Source organism: Lagopus muta, chromosome 7, assembly GCF_023343835.1.
Source record: "Lagopus muta isolate bLagMut1 chromosome 7, bLagMut1 primary, whole genome shotgun sequence".
Taxonomy (NCBI): Eukaryota; Metazoa; Chordata; class Aves; order Galliformes; family Phasianidae; genus Lagopus; species Lagopus muta.
Window position 1 is genome coordinate 17,493,047 of NC_064439.1, and position 23,837 is coordinate 17,516,883.

The 23,837-nt window shown below is 38.9% G+C and overlaps 1 protein-coding gene across 7 annotated transcripts in view; it reads right to left on the bottom strand.

Moving 5' to 3' along the window:
• The window catches only part of ARMC3 (armadillo repeat containing 3), a 70,221-nt gene extending 52,073 nt beyond the window's left edge, over positions 1-18,148 (bottom strand). Inside the window, exons 1-4 of one of the 7 annotated variants that reach the window (XM_048951176.1) lie at positions 18,037-18,148; positions 9,304-9,352; positions 2,677-2,794; positions 562-687 (exon numbers count right to left, since the gene is read on the bottom strand). In XM_048951176.1, coding sequence (XP_048807133.1) covers positions 562-687; positions 2,677-2,794; positions 9,304-9,351 — 292 coding nt within the window. In that variant the 5' untranslated portion in view covers position 9,352; positions 18,037-18,148. Of the gene's footprint in view, positions 1-561; positions 688-2,676; positions 2,795-9,303; positions 9,353-16,115; positions 16,174-17,327; positions 17,360-17,629; positions 17,974-18,036 lie in introns of those variants that run through there. The other 6 variants (XM_048951172.1, XM_048951177.1, XM_048951174.1 and 3 more) reach the window with 6 other exon arrangements.
• Between the last annotated feature and the right edge of the window lie 5,689 nt (positions 18,149-23,837).

Sequence of the window (23,837 nt, forward strand, 5' to 3'; positions counted from 1 at the left end):
AGTTCCACTTCAGTAGCTCAGATACAGATAATGAACACCTACAGCAGCACTGACCCACCAAAGAAGTTGGGTAAATCTGCATATCAGTGCTTCAAAGTTCAGGATTTCTTTTTGCTGATACCTGAGTTAGATGTTATGAATGTAACACATTTTCTCTCCTACTGTTGCAGCTATACCAATGCCTTCAGTAAACGCAGCATTTTCTGTATGTGATAAATAGCATTTTATCCCTCATTTCCAACTTTTGTAAAAGTTCAGAATGTGTCATATCTACATCAGCTGGGTATCATAAGTAGTCAGGCATTCTCAGATAGGCAGAATTCCAATAGTAAACTCTTCCAGTTTCATCCTGGCAAAGCAAAAATAATGACTGGAGGAAATTACACTTATCGTTCAATTTTTTTTTTTCCCCGAAATCTCTTCTTTTGAGTTTTTTAATCAGTAACTCTTTTGAGTTACTGATTTAGGAATTTTTTTATTTAACATTTATTTATTTTATATGAGCCACCTACTGCTGTAACAGCTACAACCATACACATAGAAAAATACAGAGACTCTTACGATTAGAAGCCATGATACCAAATACCATCATGGCATTTCTGCGTACTATTGGATCTTCATGTGAGATGAGTTTATACAAACGTTCCACTGCTCCAAGACCAAGAAGTGTCACTTTGTTTTCATCACCTGAAGAGTAAATAGGTTAAAAGTTAAAAAGAAAAAAAGCAACAAGCTCATAGTTCTAATGTAACAAAGTATAACAGTATTTCAGTGACCTAAAATATAATAGATAGAACATAAATTTGTCAGAATACATCAATAATACCATCAAAAAGATCTTAAGATCTTAAAGTATCAAACAAAATACATCAAACACACACTTTAAAAACATAGTTCATGGATCTGATGTCACATTGATCTCCTTCTTGGATCATAACAGTAAAACAGAATCTCGGTCTCCAACAGAACAAAAGTAACTTTTAGGTCTCAATATTACCTTAAAAAGTTTGAAAACATGTATCAGGACTCACTCCCTTCTGAAAAAAGCCTTACACAAGGACTCTCCACTTCTATCAGGAACTGCATTTAAGTCAAGCTCCTGCTCTTCATTTCATTTCATGTATCAGTGGATACATGTATGACCCTGACCACAGATGTGACTGCTTGGCTTGACCTCAAACCTGCCTCATCACACTACAGACTGCTCAGTGACCACTGGACCATTGACTGACTGGTTACCACTGTGGGATGTGTTCTCACTGTACTCATGGGACTGCACCCATTTTGGAGGCCATGAGCCCTTGTGTGCTCTGCTGTCACTGACTCCTGCTTTCCTTTGCCTTGCAGAGCAACCTGCCCTTGCTGCTACGTAGCAGCAGAGAATATTTTTACTAGTTTTGGAAACACTTGCTGTTAAATGAATTTACAGATAATCCAAAATGACTGCCTTGAAAGTTAGATGCTTTGCTGGCATGGTAACTGGACAGATAACATATTACTACACAACAGATCACCAGGGGAAACAGTGATCCCATACATTTCTGGAGAGAAATAAGGAAGAACCTGTTCCTACTGTGCCAAGTGATGGGGAAGGATATAGGTTGGCTTTTCATCATCACTTTATCAAGGACCATTAATCTGTTTAATCTCTTTTCAGATGCCTTTCACAAGCTACACCAGTTACAACAGAATTTGTCTCAATCTGGATACTTAATATAAAAGTTATAAAATAAAAAGTGATAATAAAAAGTGAAAAAAAAATTATTTTAAGAAACATTAAAGAAAGAAAAAGCATTCAGAAGCCAGAAGTTCCAGTACTAAAATTGACTATTGAAATCAAACTCTTCTTAATATGTGTAATGGATAGTCTAACATCATCACACACTTTGGATTTCTAATTCAATGCATAGGAACAGTTCTCTAGGATTAATTCCTATTTTTAAAGCAAAGGATGCTTCTGTCTGTTGGCCACCCACACATTTACTAGCGACTACCATAGCAGTACAACAGATAGCTTTCTATTTGGTGAAGTACAGGTGAATTATGTTGTTGTGAAACTCATTTTAGTTTCCTATTTTTTTGCCTTCCAAATTTACTTTCCTGAAGCAACTACCATGATTTGAATCACTAACTTCCACCTGAGATTTCTACCAACAGAAGTGTTTCATATGATTACAGCCTTCTGTTCCTTGCCCACTCAAAGAAAAGAAGAAAAAGAAGTGCACATGCAAAAGTGAATTAAAAAAAAAAAAAAAGAAACAAAATCCAAGATCAACTTGTATTCTTACTTCCTTTTATAACTCATTTTAAAATGAACTAAGGGGGAAGCTGCCTATCTTTTCTGTATTACTGTGGACAGCAGGGAGAGAGCCAGCAAGAGTTCAGGGTATGCAGTTTATAGCTATTTCCCTCCATTTCAGAATATGCATCTCATTGAGATACAAGAACTTTCAAACAACCATTTCTCTGAGAATATAAATTTCTACAATGAAATGTTAGAAACCTCCATACAAACTATAGGGCTTCTTTTTTACTGCAAATACAGGAGTGACAGATATTTCTTAGGGAAAAAACAAAACAACACTTTAAAACGTTAGTGTGAGGAAACCAAAAAGTTCTGAACTGCTGGCAAAACATGAGTAAGGCAGAAGAAAGCTTACTGCGATGAGGACTGACCTTTTGATGCAAATTTATATATAGCATCACATGCTTTGGCCAAAACTTCCTCTTCTGGAGAATCAAGCATTAGTACAACTGTCGCTACTGCTTTGCTTTCAATCAGTAAAGGCTCAAACTAGGAAAAAAACAAAAAAAGGAAGAATAGCAGTGAGCTGCAGTAGACTTCCACATTTCATCAATAAATGGAGAATTTTAACTTTCAGTAACAATTTGAAATGCTTTTGAAAAATAACTAAGAATAATTGACTTAATACAATCATCTCGTTTCATGTCGTATGAAGACTTGGGGAAAACCCTGACAGTTCCCTGTATATCTTTTTGAAGGAAAAAGACTACACAATTCTGTTACACCTAAAAGAACATCCTACAGCTTCCAAATCAAATATGGGGAGGCGTAAGATTTGGTTACACTGTGGCACTACTACTTAGTGGGAGTAATTAGAAATAAATAAATTAAAATGACTCTTCCTGTGCCTTCATCAACTCCTTTCACTTGCTGAACACTAGCTTACCACAATCTTGCACACACTGAAGCATTTCCATGATAATCCCTGATGATCTTTAGGTTGGTTCTAAGGTACAAGTCTTTTACAGTCAGGGTGGTGAGGCACTGGAACAGGTTGCCCAGGATGGTGGTGGAAGCCCCATCTCTGGAGACACTAAAGACCAGAATGAACCAGGCTCTGAGCACCCAATCTAACTCTGGATGTCCCTGTTGACTGCAGAAGAGTTAGATTAGATGAGACTTTTAAAGGTCCCTTCCAACTCTAAGGATTCTACGACTCCATGAAGATCCATGTTTCCCTAATAGCAAAACGGTTACCTGGCTAATGCACTTAACTGCTCTCCCTAACCCCAAGCAGGCCTTGGAAATACGCAGATCTGTCCCTCTTCATGCTTGTTGTGACAAGGTGAAGGCACGGGACAAGTTGAGGAAGTCATTAACCAAATTCAGATGAACACATGCTACCTCTCCAGTAGAAGAAGAGGAAAACTGAGTGCACACATATCTAGACTGAATTTTTGCTTTTAGATTTTTCATTAGCAGAAAACATTAGGACTATATCTAAACTCTTACTGCTTTATCAGGGTGGGTAAGCTCTACCAGCAAATTGGTACTGACATGGATACAGTTAAACATATCGAGCAGAACCTTTTTCAATTAAAAAAAAAAAACAAAAAAATTACTAAGAGGCCAAATAGGTCATACCTTTTTGATGCTAAATTCATGTCTGTTCAGCTTAGCTGAATACATATTACTTCTCTATGACCAACAAAGATATATTGTCAATATTTCTTACATATGTACAGGATATAAGCTTCTTGGGGCAGTTTTTTATTCTAGCAAGAGAATTTTTTTTTTTTTCCCCAGCTACAATTTTCTATTCCCTTCCAGCTGCTCCACAAGGGTACACATCTGGTACGGCACTTCAAGGGCTGAAGCTATGAGAAGGGTATTCACAAAGCAGTCTGCCACAGAGCAGAATCCTTGCCACACCTTGCATGCCCTTTTTCCTTTGCACTAATGAAGATGTTCTCTATCTCTATTGGTTGTAGGGCTTGGTTATTCTTCTATAAAGTAAAAACATAAATAATAAAAGAATAAGTTACCATACATTTTCTATATTACAGTTCAAAAATGGATTCCTAATAGCTCTCCCAAGCAATTGCAGACAATTTAATTACATTAAGCTCTGAATGAAAAGTGATATATAAAGAGGCAAAGTTAAATCCAACCCTGCAGAAACTTCACTGGCAACAGCAGGGCCATGTCTGGCCAAACACTTGGTGATAGTATGAAACTTTAATTTTTATTAAAGGATGATACTCTTTCAGGGAAACATAAATTAAACTTAAAGATTGATCTCAGATAAAGGTTAATAAGAAATGAAATATGAAGTAAGAGTTTTAAATCTCAGTTATTTATTTACATTGATCTAATAATAAAAATATTACTATGTTGTCCCAATTTCTTTGCCTCCCATGTTACAGGTAATTGTATAAACTACAATTCATTGATAAGTCCTAGACATTAATTGCAGGTTGGCATATAGGCAGAATCGAACTGGTCTTACATCTATACATTTGTATAGGTATTAGATTCATTCCTACTCTCTGAAAAATGTGACAGCACCTTCTTATTAGACTCATTTTTGGGCCGATCCCACCTTTTGAAAGATGCATCTCTTCTTATTCTATTGTTTAATCATGCTATTTTTCTAAAATATCCTTTAAAAGCTGTTTTTGAATGAAATGAACCAGTGTTCCATCATCCATTAGTAATAGAGATGTGCTTTTTTTCCATCTTTAAACAGAATCTCCTGAGTTTCAGTTTGTACCTGTTGCCTTTCACCCTTCTAGAAAGCGCCACTGAGAAGAGTGTGGCTGAGTTCTTCGTTCCCTTCCATCAGCTGTTCACACACATTGACAAGACCCCTCAGAGCCTTCTCTCGAGACTGAACAGTTGTAGCTCTCAGCCTCTCCTCAGAAGACAAACGTTTCAAGCCCTTCAGCATCTTTGTGGCCCTTGGCCAGATTTGATGCAGTGAGTCCACGTGACTGCTGTACTGGATGAAAGCCAAACTGGACATGGCACTCCAGATTTGATCTCACCAAAGTTGAGTGAAAGATAGCAGTCACGTCCCACAAGTTGCCAAGCCAACATTGTCTACTGCACCCTACAGTGTTACTGGCCTTCTTTGCCACAAGTGTACATTACTAGCGCATGGTCAACTTACTGCCTAACAAGTGCTTTTCTGCAAAGCTGCTTTGAAGCTGGTCATCACCCAGTCTGTACAGATTACTACTTTGCACCTGCTTTTAATGAACTTACTGAAATTCTTGTTTTCTCTATTCCTCTGATCTCTTGAGGACCTTCTGAATGGCAGCACAACCAATCGGTGCATCAGTCACTCCCAGCAATTTCATATTGTCTGTAAACTTGCCGCAAACGCACTCTGTCCTGTCACTCAAGTCACTAATGAAGAGGTTAACCTCTGGGGCACAACAGGAGCGACTGGCCTCCAGCTGGGCTTCACATTGCTGATCACAACCCTCAGAGTTCAGCAGCTCAGCCAGTTTTTAATTCACATCACTGTCTGTTTATCTTGTCCACGCTTCATCAATTTGTCTATGGGGATGTTATGAAAGATAGTGTTGAAAGCCTTACTAAAGTCAAGTCAAATTAATATTTAGGCATTGATTCCTCAAAAGGTGTTGCCATCCAGAGCTGACAATACCACTTCCGTTCCTTCATACTTTGATTTTTAACATCAGTGTCACAAGTGAAGCTATTTTCAGAAATCCACAGATAGCTATATCTTTCTTTTATCTCAGTATTTTCTCTAGTGGCAACCTTAGGCTTTCTACTAACACAAGTGCCCTAACTGATGAACAAATAACACTGTTGACTAGAACAAACTTAAAACGCTATCTACATAGGTTGCTTTGAAAGTAATACTTCTTACCTATTTTCACGGAAACTACATCAGATATAAAGAACACAATAGCACTACTTGATAAAGAAAGTTTTCAGCTACAAAACATTATTTTTCAACACAGACACCACCATTAGCTATGTATGATCACCAGCAATAAACAAGAGTCTGCATGCTGTGCTTGTAAAACTCTTCACGGTCGCCCAGAATACAGCTTGTCTTTCATATCACTGCCACCACTGCTGAAATACAGCAGCCTCCTACTCACTGTGCTAACATTCACTCTTGGGTCTCCATAAATCTTCAGCAAGCGTCAATGAATGCCAATGGGTGCAATTTTCTGCACATGGAGGAATTCAATTCCACACCTTTGCTTCATTCACACTACCACATCAGATGTCATTTTGTCAGACTGTCCCTCTGCTGCCATCTGTCACATGGCAACAAAACATAACAGGATACTGGTAGGAAGACTCAACCTCTACTTCCATACCACCAACATCCACCTCTGACATTGTGGGCCAACATCATAAAATAGGAGGCACTACTTTTGGAGCAGCCTTTGGTTATGAACAGTTCTTACTGACCTATGCCAAAGCTAACATTTTTTCTGCTTAAAATATCATCTGAGGTCACCCATAGCGAGAAGGACATCCAAATGATTGTTTTTCTTGGAGAAACCCAGCCCCCAAAACAGATAATAGCAAAAAGCAATATACAAAAGATGGAGAAAAAAGTGTTCTCAGAAGTACTCTCTGAAGCAGCTAAGCACTGGCTAGGCTAAGAGATGTATTTTCTACCTATTCCTAGAAATCTATAAAGATTAGTTATCATCTGCAGTACCATGTATTCTCAGAGAATTACGCAATGCCCTCTTACATAAACCTGTCCATATTTTCTCAAGGCTTCTTTTCTCAGATGTAACATTTCCATAAGCAGTTTATCAATCAGAAAATAATAGCCAATATATCAGGTGATTTGTCTGCATCTCATTTCCTGCCAGGTGAAATTTAAAGGTTTGAAATTTGATTTGACATGATTGGTGTCAACAATACTCTCACAGCTAGAAGATTTTCCTGGCTGATAGTAAAAACTAATCAAGGATCTATATTCATATTTAATACTGTTTTGCTATACAACATTCAGTTGTTTTCTCCTGATAGTACTGCTAGAAGAGAAATGCTAGCCTGAAGTACAATAAGAGTAAGTATCTAAGCCAGAAACCACAGATGCCACCTGGAATTTGCTCTTTCTAACGCTTTCCTTTTCAGTGGTTTTATTAACCTTTTTCGTAAGTTTACTTTTTTTTTCCCAATTGTTTAATATCTTTCCTAACATTATTCACAGTTGACTGCACTGGTAGAAGGCTGCACCAGTCTTTTCTTCAGAAACTCTAAACGGTGGCTTCCGAATACAGGAGCTAAGGTCCCGTTTCTAATTGATTTTCCTAGATGATTACTAGTCTCTTTCTACTATTTTTGAAGGGGGTAGCATATCTGTAGGCCCTACATCCATTATCATGCCTTTCCACTTTTTTATTAGACTGCAAAGATATTCAGTTTAATTATTCAAGTCTGCTTTAATTAGCCTTAGATATATGTATCTTCTTTTGTCTCCTTGTTTTTTGGGTTAGTGTTAGGCCAATTTAACACCTCTCGTTACAGTTTTAACTCAAGTCTCCATTCATAAGCATTTACAATTGATTGGAGCTTATGAACTACATTTGTAATATTAAGCTTTCCACAGAATAGTTGTGTATAATCAATAAATGCATAGATGTTATAATTATGAATCACACCAGAGAGTTTGGCTAAGCAGGTTATTACACAAAACAGAATAGGTAGAATGCTTACCCATATCCTGGGCTCACTGCAAAACTCCAGGAGAGAGATCTCTAGAAAAGATCCTTCCCTGCTGGCAGTCAGCTCTTAAATGGGCCTTAGGAGAGGCGCAGCCAGGCTCCACCCTTCCGGCAGCACAGGAGAATTGCCTTCACCTGTGCTCCCATGGCTGACTCAGCGCTCGCCTCAGGTGATCAATCAGAGGTTCAGGCCGTGATCCAGCAGTTCCCATACGTTGTGTAAGATCAGACTAAACCTCAGTGACATCATTGAACATTTCAATTCAACCATAATGGCTACTTCTACTGTCTTGGTCAAAATCATTTATGTTGAACTAGCACTGACACCATGACGTCATTTTTGCCGATCAACTTTGCTATGACATTTGAAAAACCTTTTCCAGTTCCTTTACTCTCAGAAAGCCCTTTTCTTTGTTGTTGTTTAAAAACAAACAAAACCAAACCACACATACTGAGCTTTGCCTTTAATTTTGTGCTCTTTCTGGGAATATCCGACAAAACAATTCTTCATTAACTAATTCAGTACCTGGTGCTGAATTCGTGTTTTGTTTGTTCAGTGTTTCAGTCTTACTTCTTTCTGAATAAACCAGTAAGATTTATAAAACTTCTATATTTTAAATTTCTACCTCTTTTTGGATCTCCCTGTACCTCGCAGCGTCAGAGAATCCCTCAGAAAGTGTTCATTAGCTAGCGTCAGATCTTTAATCTCCAGTTTTTTGGGGAAAAAGGTAGTCATATACCATCATTATTCCATATTTGGCTTCAAATCTAAGTACTTCTTACTGTGCCAATTTTCAATGATACAAAAAAAACCAAAACCCTGAACTACTCCTCGAGACCATATATCTTTGCAAGAGATGCAGAATATATACTACATATATTCAAAGTATCTATAAAACTCTTGTATTAAGTTAAACAAACAAACAAACAAACAAACCCTGCTTATTTATATAGGCTTTTAACTCTTTCATCCTTGGGAATGGTTCCGCAGTTCAAAAGAGAAGCACATTTCAGGTCTCTCCCACCTTCTTTTGATTTTTACAAATGGAAAACTAATACTGCTCCTCAAATAAAAAGAAGCCTGGATTGTTTCATATATTACTACTTGCAAAGCCTGCCAAAGACAACAATCTCCTCAAAGAACTACACATCAGTCAGTTTGGTTTGTATGCTGTCCAAAAAAAGCAGAAACAGAATTATCTTTAAAAGACATATTTAGAATAATGTGGGCAAGCTAGGAGAGTAAGGAACTACATAAGGATGGTAGAGCTGGGCCTATAATTGTGCAATGTTTATTTTATAGCATGCTGTAGTTTATATACTTACCACATCCTTGGGTGGAGGCTCTACTTCCTTCCTCACTTTTTTACCCATTCTAAAAACAAAAACACAAAAATGAAAAATAAAACAGACAAACTCTCACCTGCTTCACGAATCAGTTTACCAGTGCTTTAGGAAAACTTTAAGACTGACCTTCGCATTCATTTGCCCCATCTAATCAACTGGAACAATTCATTGACACCGTAATTTCTGTACAGAAAGCCATGCCTTCAAACAGTAACGTTTCATTTGTGCAACACAACAAACTTTCTAACGCTTGAACACATTTGCTAAAAGGTATCTATCAAAAAAACACCTAGCTAAAAGGAAAGATGCAAGACGTCCCAGGCTCAAGCTGTCATGTGGTACAGATAAACAAGACGTGCACTTTTGTAAGTCAGTTTTGACTGCATCTATAAATCACACAAGAACAGGCTATTTCCCTATGTTTGCCCATACATTATATGCTGGCCAACATTCTATACAGCTGTAGAATGAACAGATGAGTTCTCCCTTGAAAAAGGATTTCAAATTCAATTCAGATTCTCTGTCCATATTTAACAGAGGACAAAAATCAGGTCTGTGGGCACAAAGGAACAGTTTTGCATGGTATAATTTTCACTGATTTTAATACAACTTTTTTAAAAAAATATTACACCAGGTTCTGCCTTCTGCTTTTTTCGTACTAGCACACGTACAAGTGAACCTAGAAGACCTTCTCAGCTGCAACTAATAGCAGCTTCTGAAGCATATGGATGTAATAACCCCATGTGGACCTAATTTCACGTGGCTTGCAAAACTTCATCTGAGCGCCTTCCAGTTAAGCTGCAGGCAAAAAGTAAAGCACAAAGTGACCCTCTAGCACTAACATTGCAGAGAACATAGCCCAAGTTATGCCAAACTTAGTTTTGTTTTAACACCATGTAAAAACAAAACGTGCACTCTTAATATCCCTTAAAAACAACTCGGTAGTTCAAGGGGAAAGCACGCTATCACCTGTAGCCAGTCCTAGCCTGACAGCTTCTTGCAGTGCAACAAGAGATAATTATCTAGCACAACAAGGTCTGTAGCTTGGCTGATTACAAAAGTCAGGGCTACAGTTTATTGTGGTTCTTGAAACTTTGGAGCTCTTGAATCCTCTGGACTTTTTCAGGTGCTGGTCCTCTACTGGCCTCCCCAACAAACTACAGCACAGCAGTAACGAATCCAGCTGAGAAGCACATCCTAAAAGCGGATCTGATGTTTAGAACTTTGTAGGCAGGTCCCTAATTGTAGCCTTGGTTGGAAGACTCATAAGACCGGAGATTTTTCAGTTCCAATCTCCTTTCCACTCATGCACATATACAAGTACGAACGCACAGACACAGAACAATTCAGTGTTTCAAAATTGCAGTTTTGGCTAGGGACCAATTAACATATAAGAGAAAGTGTTGTGCAACTAATGTTCACAGATTCAAATACTGTACGTGTTCTAACACTGTGAACAACCAAAGCTCTTAGCATGCATTTCTTCATGCTTTATAAGCGCATCCAACTTCCAAAGATATTTTCAAGGAATTTGTGTGTTGCTCCCCATGCTCAGAAGCATTTGGTTCCTCAGTAATACTGAAAAGGGCACATCACATGCAGCAACAAGCACAGGCAACTGGATAATTACCATGGATTATGCCTTTCAGTCTATTTCTCTACTGCAGTTCTGTGCTGGATTTCAATGTACTCTGCCAACAACTGTAGTTGAGCTTGGTCCCCATAAAGCTCTTTGTATTCTGCCTTTAGTGAGACAACAACTGCTATGAGGCAACAGTATTCTAGAATATATTAAACACTAGAAATGCATCTTCTGTATTGAATACACATACTTAAAGGTTATGGTCCATAAGTCAACTTCTGTCTATAACTGCGTATAGAATGCATATCATTCACACAGTTTATTATTCTAAAGATTTTTAAATCAGACAAAATTTTAGTGGGATTTATATTTTTAATGCAATTAAATGTTGGGTTTATGTTACCTGAAAACTCTTTAAAACCTAAAACTCTATTTACAACAGATTAAATGCAGTTAATTAAATCTTTAGGACAAAATAAATGATATTCTTATTTGAGTAGTGTTCTGTACTTTGTGTTCGTTCCTAGGAGTGTAGTTTTTCCACATGTCTTGAGAGGAAAGGGTTGATTGTTTAAATCATGTAGAGCTAGAGGTAATAAAGGACTTTGACTAAACAGGTGTAGGCAGTGCACAGCGGAGCAGTTTATGGAGCTATCATTCAGTGCCACTTCCCGTCCTTCACCTGGAATGTACTGATTTCAGTGCCAGATAAACAGCCATGTTTTTCTCTGCTCCCAGCCCTCCTCAGGGCAGCAATACGATCAGATGCTGTCTCCCAGCCATTAAGGCAGACATGAGGTCTAACTACATCTTCTTTCCAAAATGACAGTCCCCAAAACTCTCCCACTGTTCACTCCAAATTTCAGAAGGGCCTCCAGCTTTTTTGTAGGACCAGAACTAAATTAGGCATCAGTACTTAAGCTAGTCGCTCTCCTTAATAATGGATGGAGATCTAGTCTGTACATCCAACAGCCGTTAAGGCAGATCATCCTAAGGTCAGTGTCTAAAATTGGTCAGGTGAATCACACCTTCAAAAATGACCGTTGTTTCCTCTGACCAAAAATGAAACCTAGAGTTGCTAGCTCATATATTGACATTTATGCTGCTGACAATTCAAATGAGTGAGATAAATATTTCACCCTGTTTCTCCACATGAATCCACATGCCAGGCTAGATCTGTTTGATGCTATCACAGTAGACTGTGCACAAGCAGAACTAGGCACGCGATATAACACAGCTGCCTTGTATTATTGAACGTGGCTGAAGGAACAGTTTCTGGTAACATCTCTGTGACTAGAACATTTGACCCATGAGTGGAAAATAATGCAAAGGAAGGTCATGAATGTGGACTTTTTAGTTCAAAAGTTGAACCCTCAAACCTTCTGGCTGTTGCATGATGACCCAGCACTTCAAACAAAATAAGGAAAAGTTACTTCATTTTTCATAATATTTCTTGCAGAAGCCCAGTAGAGCAGATTTTAAGCATCAGATCTTCAGATAATGATGACCATTATTCCTGTGCTTACTTCCTTTCATTGGTTTACTCTAGGAACTTCCCTGCTAGTGTGAATTGCTTCCTACACCACAAACCTAAGGTAGCCACCTATTTCTAGTCACTATACTAAGATAAATAAATTAGGCTTCCAAGACATTAAGCATTGCTGCTTTTAACTACAGATAACTGCTTTATTGGATTACAGAATCACAGAAACACCAAGGTTGAAAAAGACCTACAAGACCATCCAGTCCAACCATCCACCAGTCACCAATAGTCCTCACCAACCATGTCCCTCTACGCAACGTCCAAACATTCCTTGAACACCTCCAGGGTTGGTGACTCCACCACCTCCCTGGGCAGCCCATTGCAGTGCCTGACCACTCTTTCAGAGAAGCAGCATTACCCAACGTGATTAACCAAGTTCTTTGACAATTGACTTTTCTAAAAAGAATAAATAAAAAACAAAACACCACAAAACAAAAAAACACCACAGAAACAATACAACAGGAGTATCACTGGACTCTCAACTTGTTTTCCATCAATACACTTATTCACCAGGGAGGTGTTGGGCTACTTTAATCACCAGATTATGGATTATATGGATAGTATAAATAAAAAAGGTAAAGCAATTAACAAAAGATTTATTTTGTAACATAGATCACGCTTTGAAATATGAGTAAAATCTTACGGTGGTTGTACTGGTCAAAATATTAGAATCCTATAAATGCTTCCTTTACTGCATGGGGTACATATTGACACTGTCACAGTCCTGCTGCATACAAGTAGAAGTCATATTATTTTGTGATTTTTAAGTCAAACAAAGCATTTACAAAACATTACATGATCCATTTGCATCTTCTGCCTTCTAAAATCTTAAGTAACTGACACAACAACCAAAGACCTGACACACACCAAATGCTAGGAAGATAGGAGATGTACAAGACTAAGTTCGAGACATAGACAGCTGTGGAACCAATCTCTTTCGTCAAGGAAGCAAGGGCTTTTTTCCCTTCTGAAAACAATTACTCCCATGGAAAAGCAGAGCAAAGAAGGATTTAAGAATAGTTTCCAATTAGTTACTTATTACGTGATCCACTTTGGGATTTGACAGACTCTAGACTTAGGCTCTAAGTCTGAAGCTGCATTACTACTATCTGTGCACGGTCATAGAAACACAGCATGGCCAAGATCTGCAGGCCCTCTGTGTCCATCTGGCCCAAAACCCTGCTGGAGCAGGGCCATCCAAAGCAGAATGCTCAGGCTTGTGTCCAGCCAAGTCCTGAGGAGGAGAACCCACAGCCTCTATGAGCAGCCCATGCCAGTGCTCTGTCACCCACACAGCACAGAAGTACTTCCTGATGTAAACAGAACACCTTTTATTCCAGTTTGTGTTCGCTGCCTCTTGTTCTGGCTTTGGGCACCACTAAAAAGAGCCTAAATACGACTTGTTTGCACCCTCCCTTTTGGTATTTATAGACAATGATGAGATCTTCCCCGGTTTTTCAACACTTGCTTTTTTTCCAAATCATAGAAGCTTTAACATCTCCCTTTAGGAGGTAGAACAGAATGTCTAGCTTTGCACTCCTGCAAGTACTATCACATCTCCTTCTTCCTATTTATCCTATTCCTCTCAGCCAGAGGAAAGAAAAAGAACTAAAGAAAGATACCAGGCCTGTCAGACTCCAACAAAACTACCTGTTTTTGTGCTGTCCAAGAACCACACTTGCTGTTTTCTAAAGCTTAACTGCTTGGTGTCCGGTCAGAGGCGCCCTAAGGAGTATAAGGAGTATTTCCCTCCTGTTGTGACTCTAAGCTGAAGAGACACAATGTATTATCAATTTGTACAATGCAAGAGACAGTGCATGAATGTGCACAAAATGAAGTAACAGGAATTAACAAACATGATAGCAAATCACAAAGCAACTGACAGGACTCAGAATAAAATACACTGGTAAGAAGTTTTCCATGGTAGATCAGTCTGCTACTTCCAGATACATATCTGATAAACGCGTGAAATCAATCCCAAAAGTCAGTTTTTCTCCATCTGTTACGGGTTTTTATTTCCCCACATTAAGATGTTCAGACAAGTTGGTATGCTCTTTCTACCAATAGTACCTATTTTTAGTGACCACCTAAATGTTTAAACCTCTGCTCTTCATTCTGTGGCACACTGTGGCGCCGGTCCGACTGTCAAGTGTACTTCATAAGCAACTACTCCTCAGGCTTAAAAAATATGCAAACAGCATAAATGTGTTACTCAATTCAATACAACAGTCCCACATTCATGTAGTACAAATTTAGTCACAAGATGCCCTGCCTTGATCCTCTCTACGTTCTTTTATGGTTCCCTGTACATTCTGATTTATCACCTTTCTAAGCTGTCTTAATTATTTTTTCCATATAGCTTTTCCAGACGTATTTGTTTCTTGTCCCAGAGCCCCTCTGTGACTGTTAAATCTTTCCTTCTCAGATATGATTAACCTAATCTGGAATACCACAATCAATTCTAGAACACTACTGATTTATTACAGTGACATTATGCCTTTTTTGAGGATTAATTATTACCCAATTTCTCCAGTGAAGATTTTCACTAAGCTATCCACATATGGTAAACAGGTCATTCCCTCAACAGATTATAGTTAATTCAGGTTTACTACTGAAAAGTGCATTGTTTCAAATATTCCTGCCTGTGCAAATTACATCCCATATATCAACAACTAATTTCATCTGTTGCAGTTTTATCCACTCACCTAACTGCAGAATAGCTCTCAGACATTTCTAGCAATCATCTTAATTAACAGAAACTATCTTATCTCAGTAGAAAATTTTGATTTCTCCATGTTATTGCTCATTTCCAAGTTATAATGAACATATTAAGTAATATCAAACCTGGGGTCTATCCTTGGAGAATTTGAGCTGTGACAACTCCTATGAAGGAGATTTTTAGAAATTATGTGTGTGATTTTAAAGGTCTCACTGAGACTCAGTGAAATCCCTCATCCCCTGAGAAACTGTCTAAGAAAAATTGATTTAATCGAGAAAAAAAAAAAAAAAAAAGGAGAAAGAGAGAGGTTACCATTTTCTGAACAATGACAGTTGGATATTTCTCATACAGAAGTCAGAGAGGTGTGCCTTAGAAAGAAACATATCTTAAAAATAAGTAAAAATTAAATACACTCAAGATTTTAAGCAGCTGTACCAATGCACGTCTCAAAATGAATGTTTCCCTCTATCAGTTTCATAGGGACATTACAGAGTTGAAAGTGGCAATCTAACTGACTGGATTCAATCCTGCCTGCCACATGTACCACATTAATCCCACCAGAAAACTCCAATGCTATAACTTAAAAAAAAAAAAAAAAAAAAAAAAAAAAAAAAAAAAAAAAAAAAAAAAAAAAGGGTATGTTGTTCCCACTCCTCTCATTGAAAAGCTGCTGCACAAGTTATTGCTCAGACAACTACAGATTTTTGTTTGGTAGTATAGTTTACTGTGTATCTGTGTTGTGTTTGAGCTTTCCTCCATTTCTCACTTTCCTAGCACATGATAAAATATTTTTGTAGATTACTGTATAATCAATAGATATCAAGATGTTATAATCACAATATAATTTTATAATCAATAGATATCAAGATGTTACAATCACAATATAATCAAGAGAGTTAGGCAAAGTAGACAACAATCACAAAAAGAGAATAGGTAGAAGAGCTTACCCTTAGGCTGAGCTCAACACAAAACACCAAGAGAGGTGATCTCCAGAAGAGATCCTTCCCTACTGGTAGCCAGCTCTTAAATAGGTCTAGGAGGGGTGCAGCCAGGCTCCACCCCTTCCGGCAGCACAGGAGAATTGCCTTCACCTGTGCTCCTCTGGCTGACTCATGGCTCGCCTCAGCTGATCAATCAGAGGTTCAGGCCATGACTCAGCAGTTCCCGTACAATTACTAAATATTTATACTACACAGTATATATTTACTATATTCTATACATCCTATATAGTCCTAAATAATTCTACTACATATCATATATTACCTATACTCCACTCATACTACATACTATAACATTCATATGCAGTACAAACAAAATAGATTTAAAGATGACAAATATAACTATTCTACCTTCATTTGGTCAGGTTAAGGAGCTCTTCTAATGTCCTCCAAAACACCCAACTCTTTATTACCCACATCATCCTTGCAAGTCTTCTCATAGAATCATTTGAGTTGAAAGAGCCAACTTGAAGGTCACCTGGCCCAACTCCCCTGCAATGAACAGGGACACCTACACTGGATCAGATACTCAGAGCCCCATCCAGCCTGACCTTGGGTGTCTCCAGGGACGGGGCATCCACCACCTTCCTGGGCAACCTGTGCCAGTGCCTCACCACTCTTATCGTAAAAAAAAAACCACCGTCTTCTTTATATCCAATCTAAATCTCCCCTCTTTTAATTATGAAATCCTTCCCAAATTTATTATAACAGAACCTCTTGAAAGCACAGCTGGCCTCAGCTGACCACAGCACCTGAGATGAAGCCTCTCCTGTGTTGTACAAAATTGTACTTACACCTCCCTGCATGCATTGGAAGCATCTCAATGGTGTCATTACCACACTTGTGATCTTTAAGTTTAGAAAAATAGAGTGTTATTTAATTTTAAATCCTCACTAATTAGCCTGTAATATTTTAATAGAGCGGTAAATAAAAGGTCTATTACAGTGTAAGGTAGAAGTACACACAGTAGGTATGCAGACAGCAGTAGGAGCTGTAAGGATTCAGAGGCCCATCTTGGCATTCGCCATAGCAGCAGAACATGAGATAATCAGAAAATGGCAGCAGCGATAAAAATCCTAAACATGCTGGTATTTCCATCAGCAAAGGTGAGAAAGATAGCTTGCTCACAGCCAACAAATAACAGAAAGCAGCTGTGCTTACCTTCCACTGGTTAAGATAATACAGCGTTTAAAGTGTTATATAGATGATAATTCCAATCAGCAGTAAGGTTACAAGAGTTCTCTCACACCAGTGATGCTCCTCTGTGAGCAAACCCACACTGGGTTTTGGAGGTCCTGCCTGCAGATACATCCCATACCTCTGAAGCACCATCAAACAGGCTGAGATTTTCTCCCTAACAACCTGTTAGCATTCTTTTGGGTAAATCTTCTGCATGTGAAGTTTTATTCTACTTTTTTTCCCCCCCCTCTCGTTTACTGTCCGTGCTATTTCAGGCCTCATACCTGTCACGTTACTGTTTCAGAGGAATTCTACATAAGTCGGATAGCTGTATAAGCCCTACAGCTCCGTTGTAAATCTTGCAACAGCACCCGCTTTCCTTCCAGGAGAGGTGCTGCCCAAGCAGGCACTGAGCTGCTGGTTTCGGCTGTGGCTGAAGGAAACTTTAACCTACGCTCTCAAGCTAAAAACTAACCCAGGCTTCGGTGTTTTTAAACTCTGTCCCGTAATTTCTGGAGGCTCCCGGCCGTGTCGGGGCGGGCACGAACCAGGCTGCCGCCCGGAGCTCCGCACTCCGCCGCCCCCAACGGCGGCCTCAGCGCAAGACGCGGCCGGGCCGAAACCTCCCCCGTTGCTGTTCCGAGTTTAAGACTCTCACCACTACTTCCACAAACGCGTTATATCTGCTTACTTGGAGCTGAAGACGCCCGAGCCTTAGCGGGCCGTTTTCCGCCGCTCCGCCCTTCTGCCCTCGGGCGCCCCGGCCCCTCGCACCGCCCGGGGGCGATCGCGCCGCAGCGGCCCGCGCCGCTGTTTCCCCGTTGCTAGGAGATGGCTGCGGCGCATGCGCGCTGCGGCGGGCGGGAAGGCGGGACGGCCGCTGAGGAGGCCGATGGCGCCTCCCGCTTCGTGTCTGCCCGTTCGACCGCTCCAGGTTGTCGGTGGACAGCAAGCGGAAATGGGCGAATGTAATTCTTTTTAGAACTAAAAATTAGGTAATCGTATGTAAAGAAATTATAGCCGCTATTAACTTCCTCCTGTGATTTATTTTTCCTCATCCACTTCTAGCATCACCACTCCCACTGAAAATGTATCGAGACTGATCAGCACCGCCACTGGAAAGCAAGTGAGAGCCTTTCATATTGACCTGGGTCTAACAGACAGGAGTAATCACACTGAACTGCATGATTTCTGTCTGAAATTGGCCTGCAAACTGGCTGGTCTCCATGTGAGAAGTGCTGAATTATTGTTTTTGCATTGATTTTTGACTTTTCTGCCTTCACTTGCTGAACTATCTGTATCTGTATGCTTTTCCAGTGCATTCTCCCATCCCACTGGCAGTGGGTAATAAGCAAGGAGCTGGTGGATGCTTAGTTGCTATCTGGGATGAGCTAGCCAGAAACAAAATGGTCTCCATGACGATAGCTTCTTATCTTCAGTGGTGGTGATTTTTATGATCAGAATTGTATTTGAAACAGCCAGTCTCCCTTCTTCGTTGTATTTTTTCTTTATTTCCATATGAACAGTCAAATAAATGATAATTGCTAATGAAGAATGTGAAAGAAGAGGGTTGTGGTAATGAGGTCCATGATCACTATTTCAAGGCAGTCCTGGAACAACGTGTTCAGTTACTTGAAGGTTAAAGATTCTCATGCTCATAACCAGCACCATCTCACAAAATTTATGAATGTGCATCTGTACTGTGACTAGGATACAGGCAGTAGGGAGCAAGGACAACAGCAGATGACCTGGAGAGAGATGAGCACTCTTCTCTCTTGCCCAGATGTTATTCATGCCATGATTACATGACTAGCCTTCAGCAGCCAGAAGCACCTCCAGGAGCGTGTGCTTGTGTGGCATTTTGACTCCATTCCGGGTGAGATTTGAGCACATCCCTTCCGTGTTCCTCAGTCCAGTGTCATTTTCTATTTGGTTGTGCGGCTGGAAGGTAAGCACTATGAGCACACTGTGGGCACTTACCTGCTCCACAGTCTAAATAAATGGGGTATTACTATACTGTGGAAATGAATTTTGCAGAGATTATCTTATGTCTTTGTTTTCATCTGTTTGCCATGGGTAGAGGCAGTCAAGCACCGTGACAGACATATAAATGCAGGATTTTTTTATTGTTCTTTGTCGTAATCACAGATAGATCAAGAAAAAAAAATTATGTTTAATTTATTTTTGTGAAAATAGTCCAACACTGTCATTAAGAACAACATACTAATGAGGAAGCAAAGGAAGGGGACTAAGGAGAATCGTTACAACATGCCATGAGAATTTATAATCTGAAAAATATTCACAAATGACAGAAATATTTTATTGAAATATAATTTATAATAACACAAAAATATATACAAAACAGAATAATACAAACTGCATTAAAGTTAGGAGATTATGAAATTAAAGAGCTTTCTAGAGACTAAATATCTAATAGACTGAATAAGGACTTTATTAACTACACATTTTAATGAAATTTCTTCTGATGTTTTAGCTTATGACAAAGCCACTATAGAATTTGTACACTTTCCTATGAAGGAACGGGGCCAAATGTCCTATCAATTTGATGAAATTAAGACTTTTGCAAAAATAAGTGTGGATTAAAAACATATTTGAAAGAATATTATGAAACAACATTTTTAATTTTTAATGTCATAAGGGTTTAAGCCCATAAGCTAGTGCAAAATCCAAGTATTTGTTGAGTGTGTTAGAAATTTGCATGTCGAGGTGTTCCAAATGATCTTCCTAGTGTTACTGAAAGCATCACTGGGGGAGTCATTTCTCATTTCCTGAAACATCAGAAGTCAAATTATTGTTAGCTGGATTGCTTGTCTGGAATAATTCTTCTTTTCCATTAAAAAAAGAAAAAAAAGAAATTTGTCATAATTTATGCTTTAAGAAATACCTGATAACATATGGTACAAAAAAAATTTTGTCATATAAATTGTTTTATATCAGTCTCAGAAGACAGTTAAAAGAAACTTCCCTTTTCTGACAAAAAGCAGCTGGCTTTTGGAGTTATGATTTACAGTGTATCTACTTTGCATTTCAGTTTGGTATATTACTTCAACATTAAAATACCCCACATCAGTGTCAATTACCTCTTCAGGGAAAAAAAAAAAAAAAGGGAAATCAACACAGTGAACTTTCATTATTTTGGCTTGCAGGTGGGCTTTTCTGCAGGCAGCCTTCCTTCACCAGATATGGACTGGGCATACTGAAAAATGCCCTGCCTTTGTAGTAGTATTCTCTAGTAGGCTTGCCTTCTACACCACATTAAAGCTAAATTAATAGGTGATTACTTCTTGTGAATATATTAGTCCTAGTTTTGAAATGGCAAAGTGCTTAGAACTTTCATGTAGAAACTGCACCTAGATCTGGGAACTGCCTGGATCTGATTGCTTGATAATGGTGTGTCACACCGTTGTACTTCTGCATCTGTATTTAACGTCTTCAGAGACACGTGGAAAGGAACAGGTTGTGCAGCAGTGCAAGTTTTAAGCCTGGAACAGAGATCTCAGCTCTGCCATAGGCTTCCTGCATAACCCTGAACAAGATGATAAAACAAAACTGATTTTGTTGTTTAACTGGCATGACTAAATAACTTAGAAAATACCTCAATATTTCTATATTTGAATTTCTGCCTGTGAAGGAAGCCCCTGTCGTAAAAAGTATTTTGTGCTGGATTTCATTTATGTCCTCAGGTACTGCTGCTGAAACATCTAAGCAATGCAAAATTAGGCAGGGTATCACTAAGTGGTACCTGGTGAATCAGCAGGTGACATGCTTGTTTCTTAGGGCATGTGTATCTTAAGAAAATGAGATTGTGTTTTAAATTACCTTGCTATTGTACTTCTGTTTTTTAAAAACAAGTGTGTTAGCTAACGTAGATGGAAATAAAGACCTGTGTTTGTTGCTGAAGGTGGTATTTGAAAACTGCGTATTGTCAGAGATGTTAAGGAGTGAGTGTAGGAAATGATTGAAGGAAGGGATGACTGAAGGAATCACCTTTTTCACCATCTATCTAACAGAACAGATATTTCTGCCTAGATATTTTCACAGCATGTCAGCAAAAGTATTTAAAGCATTTTTTGCCTTCTCAAGAGATACATCCTTTTTAAGGCTAAACTGAATTGGTTTTTTTGAGGATATTATTAAATGTCATCCTGGACATATTAAGTTTGAAATCAGATGTTCTCAGAGCCTCGTGCTGATGAAATTGTGCTTTAATAAAGAGATTGTTTTGCCTACATTTCAATTCACAACTTTAGCCTTCAAAAATTCAACACTTTGTAGTGTCCTCAGGACAAATTATGCTGTTTCATTTCCATTCTTATAGCAGCATAATTTGTCCTGGTGAGCCTTGCCAAAGGAATGACAGCTCTGTCCTTATTTTGGCTTTGAAGACTACTAAACTTGCAAAATATAGGAGATAGTTTAATGAATATTTTTAAGTTGTTTCACTGCTATAGTATTCAAAACATAAATTTCTCTTGGTCAAAGTCTGCTCTTTTAATTATAGATTTAGAATTCTCATTTCTTGTTCATCATTTGGATGTTATACTTCTTTTGTATTCCTCCCTTTGTTTCTTGTTTGGAGGGAAAATGAGCAATTTTTTCCTTTTTCTTTCATTCCTCTTCATTGATCTACTCTGTAATTTATATCACTTTTTCAACTCCGAAAACAGTACAGGGTACAGTATTACATTTTTATTTTCCTTTTGCTTAAAAAAGTTGAGGCAAAATAGGTCTGCAACTGAGAAAGAGACAAGGTTTCCCTGTAGAGATTTTTCTTCTGAATTTGGAAATCCAGAAAGCAACAACAAACATTTCTAAGGTTGTAGTTATGTGAACAAAAGTCATACAGATAATATTTGCTGAAAAAGATACTAGTTTCAGTGAAAGCTGTTATTTTTTATCAACTGAAAATAACCTCTTGGTTTAGATGGTTGGTTCAGAGATGAAATATATATTTAAAAGTTATTTAAATTAACAGGTAATATATTGCTATTAAATGTTATCACATTCCTTAATTTTAGCTGGGATACATCTATCGTGCTTTCTAATGCTTAGCTGTGAGTGTGTGTAAGCATCCTTTATTTCTGAACTATTTTAAAGTCAGACAAACATATTTAGAGCTAATGAAGTATCTTCAAACTGTTTTTCTTTCTTGCCTCTTCATAGGCAGGGGAATTTTTGTAGGAGCTCAGAGCATCTGTTTATTCACACACCCTGCCTCCTAATCTTAAAGGAAACACCTGTTGTGGAGGGGTTTTGCCAGACTCAGACTAGAGATGAGAATCCAGCATCTTCCTGGCCAGCGGCTTAATGAACCCATGGGTAGCTTGAAGCATGCCAGCACTGCTGTCTCCAAAGGCTGTTTGCGGTGCCAGGCCTTATTGTCAGAATCATGTAATTCACAGCTTGCATATAGATCTAAACCAGCCAAGCTCTTGCCTTTTTGCTCCTCTAAAAGCTAGGCAAGATGAAATTTGAGCACAAGAAGTGAGTCTAGCTGTGCTTTAGGACAGTGACCCTGAAACTGCATAGCACTGAGGCTCATGTTTTAGCTGGAACTTATTTTTAATTTCCTCCCTCTTTCCTGGCTTTATTACTATCCAATTATTGTTTTGGCATCACTTGTTTTGGAAATTATCTTGGCTTGCTGTCAGCCTACCAAAACATTTCCTATTTCTGGATATTAAGAAATTGGTCCTCAGCCCAACCATTTTGGGTGTTTGGCAGAGCGTGTTCAGGAGTGTTTGTAGGGCATCTGCATGAATGTTACAGAGCTGTGTGCAGAGAGCTGCATAACATACTGTGCAACACCGCTGTCCTTTGTCTTCTGCTTTTTCTGTTAAGTTAGAGGTTCTTGGATCTTGCGCTCCCTCTGCCTTTAGTAAAAGTACACATTTGCTACTTGCCTAGCTCTGAGTAGAAACGTACTGATGAATGTTTCATTAAATCCCAGAATGGTTGAGGTTGGCAGGGGCCTCTGGGTCCATCTGGTCCAACCCCTGCTCGAGCAGGGCCACCCAGAGCAGAGTGCCCAGGACCATCCTTTGCTGTGCTTAGATCAGAACAGGGCTAAGTGCTGTGTGGTTTCGCAGAATCGCTGTTGTCCAGAATAGTAATAACACGTGTTCTGTTGCATTACATGGCTCATTGATGGCTCATATGAACACAGTAAAAACTTTCCAAACATGGACAGACCCTTGGACAACAGCTTGAGGGTGTGGTCTCCAATGCAGAGAGTAAAGGTATTGAACAAAGTTTTTAGACTGTATAGTTGGGTTTTTCTGTTGCCTTCCTTATAATTAGGCAGACACACAAATTACTACACCCAGACTGAATGAAGCTGTACTCAGTGTACCCAGGCTGCTTCTGTGGGGCACTCAGAGATCTTGTTTTCTTCACCTACCAGAGCCTGGGACCTTCTTGTACAAACCAAAATGGGGATGAGAAGGGGGAAGATGCAAACTGGAGAGTCTC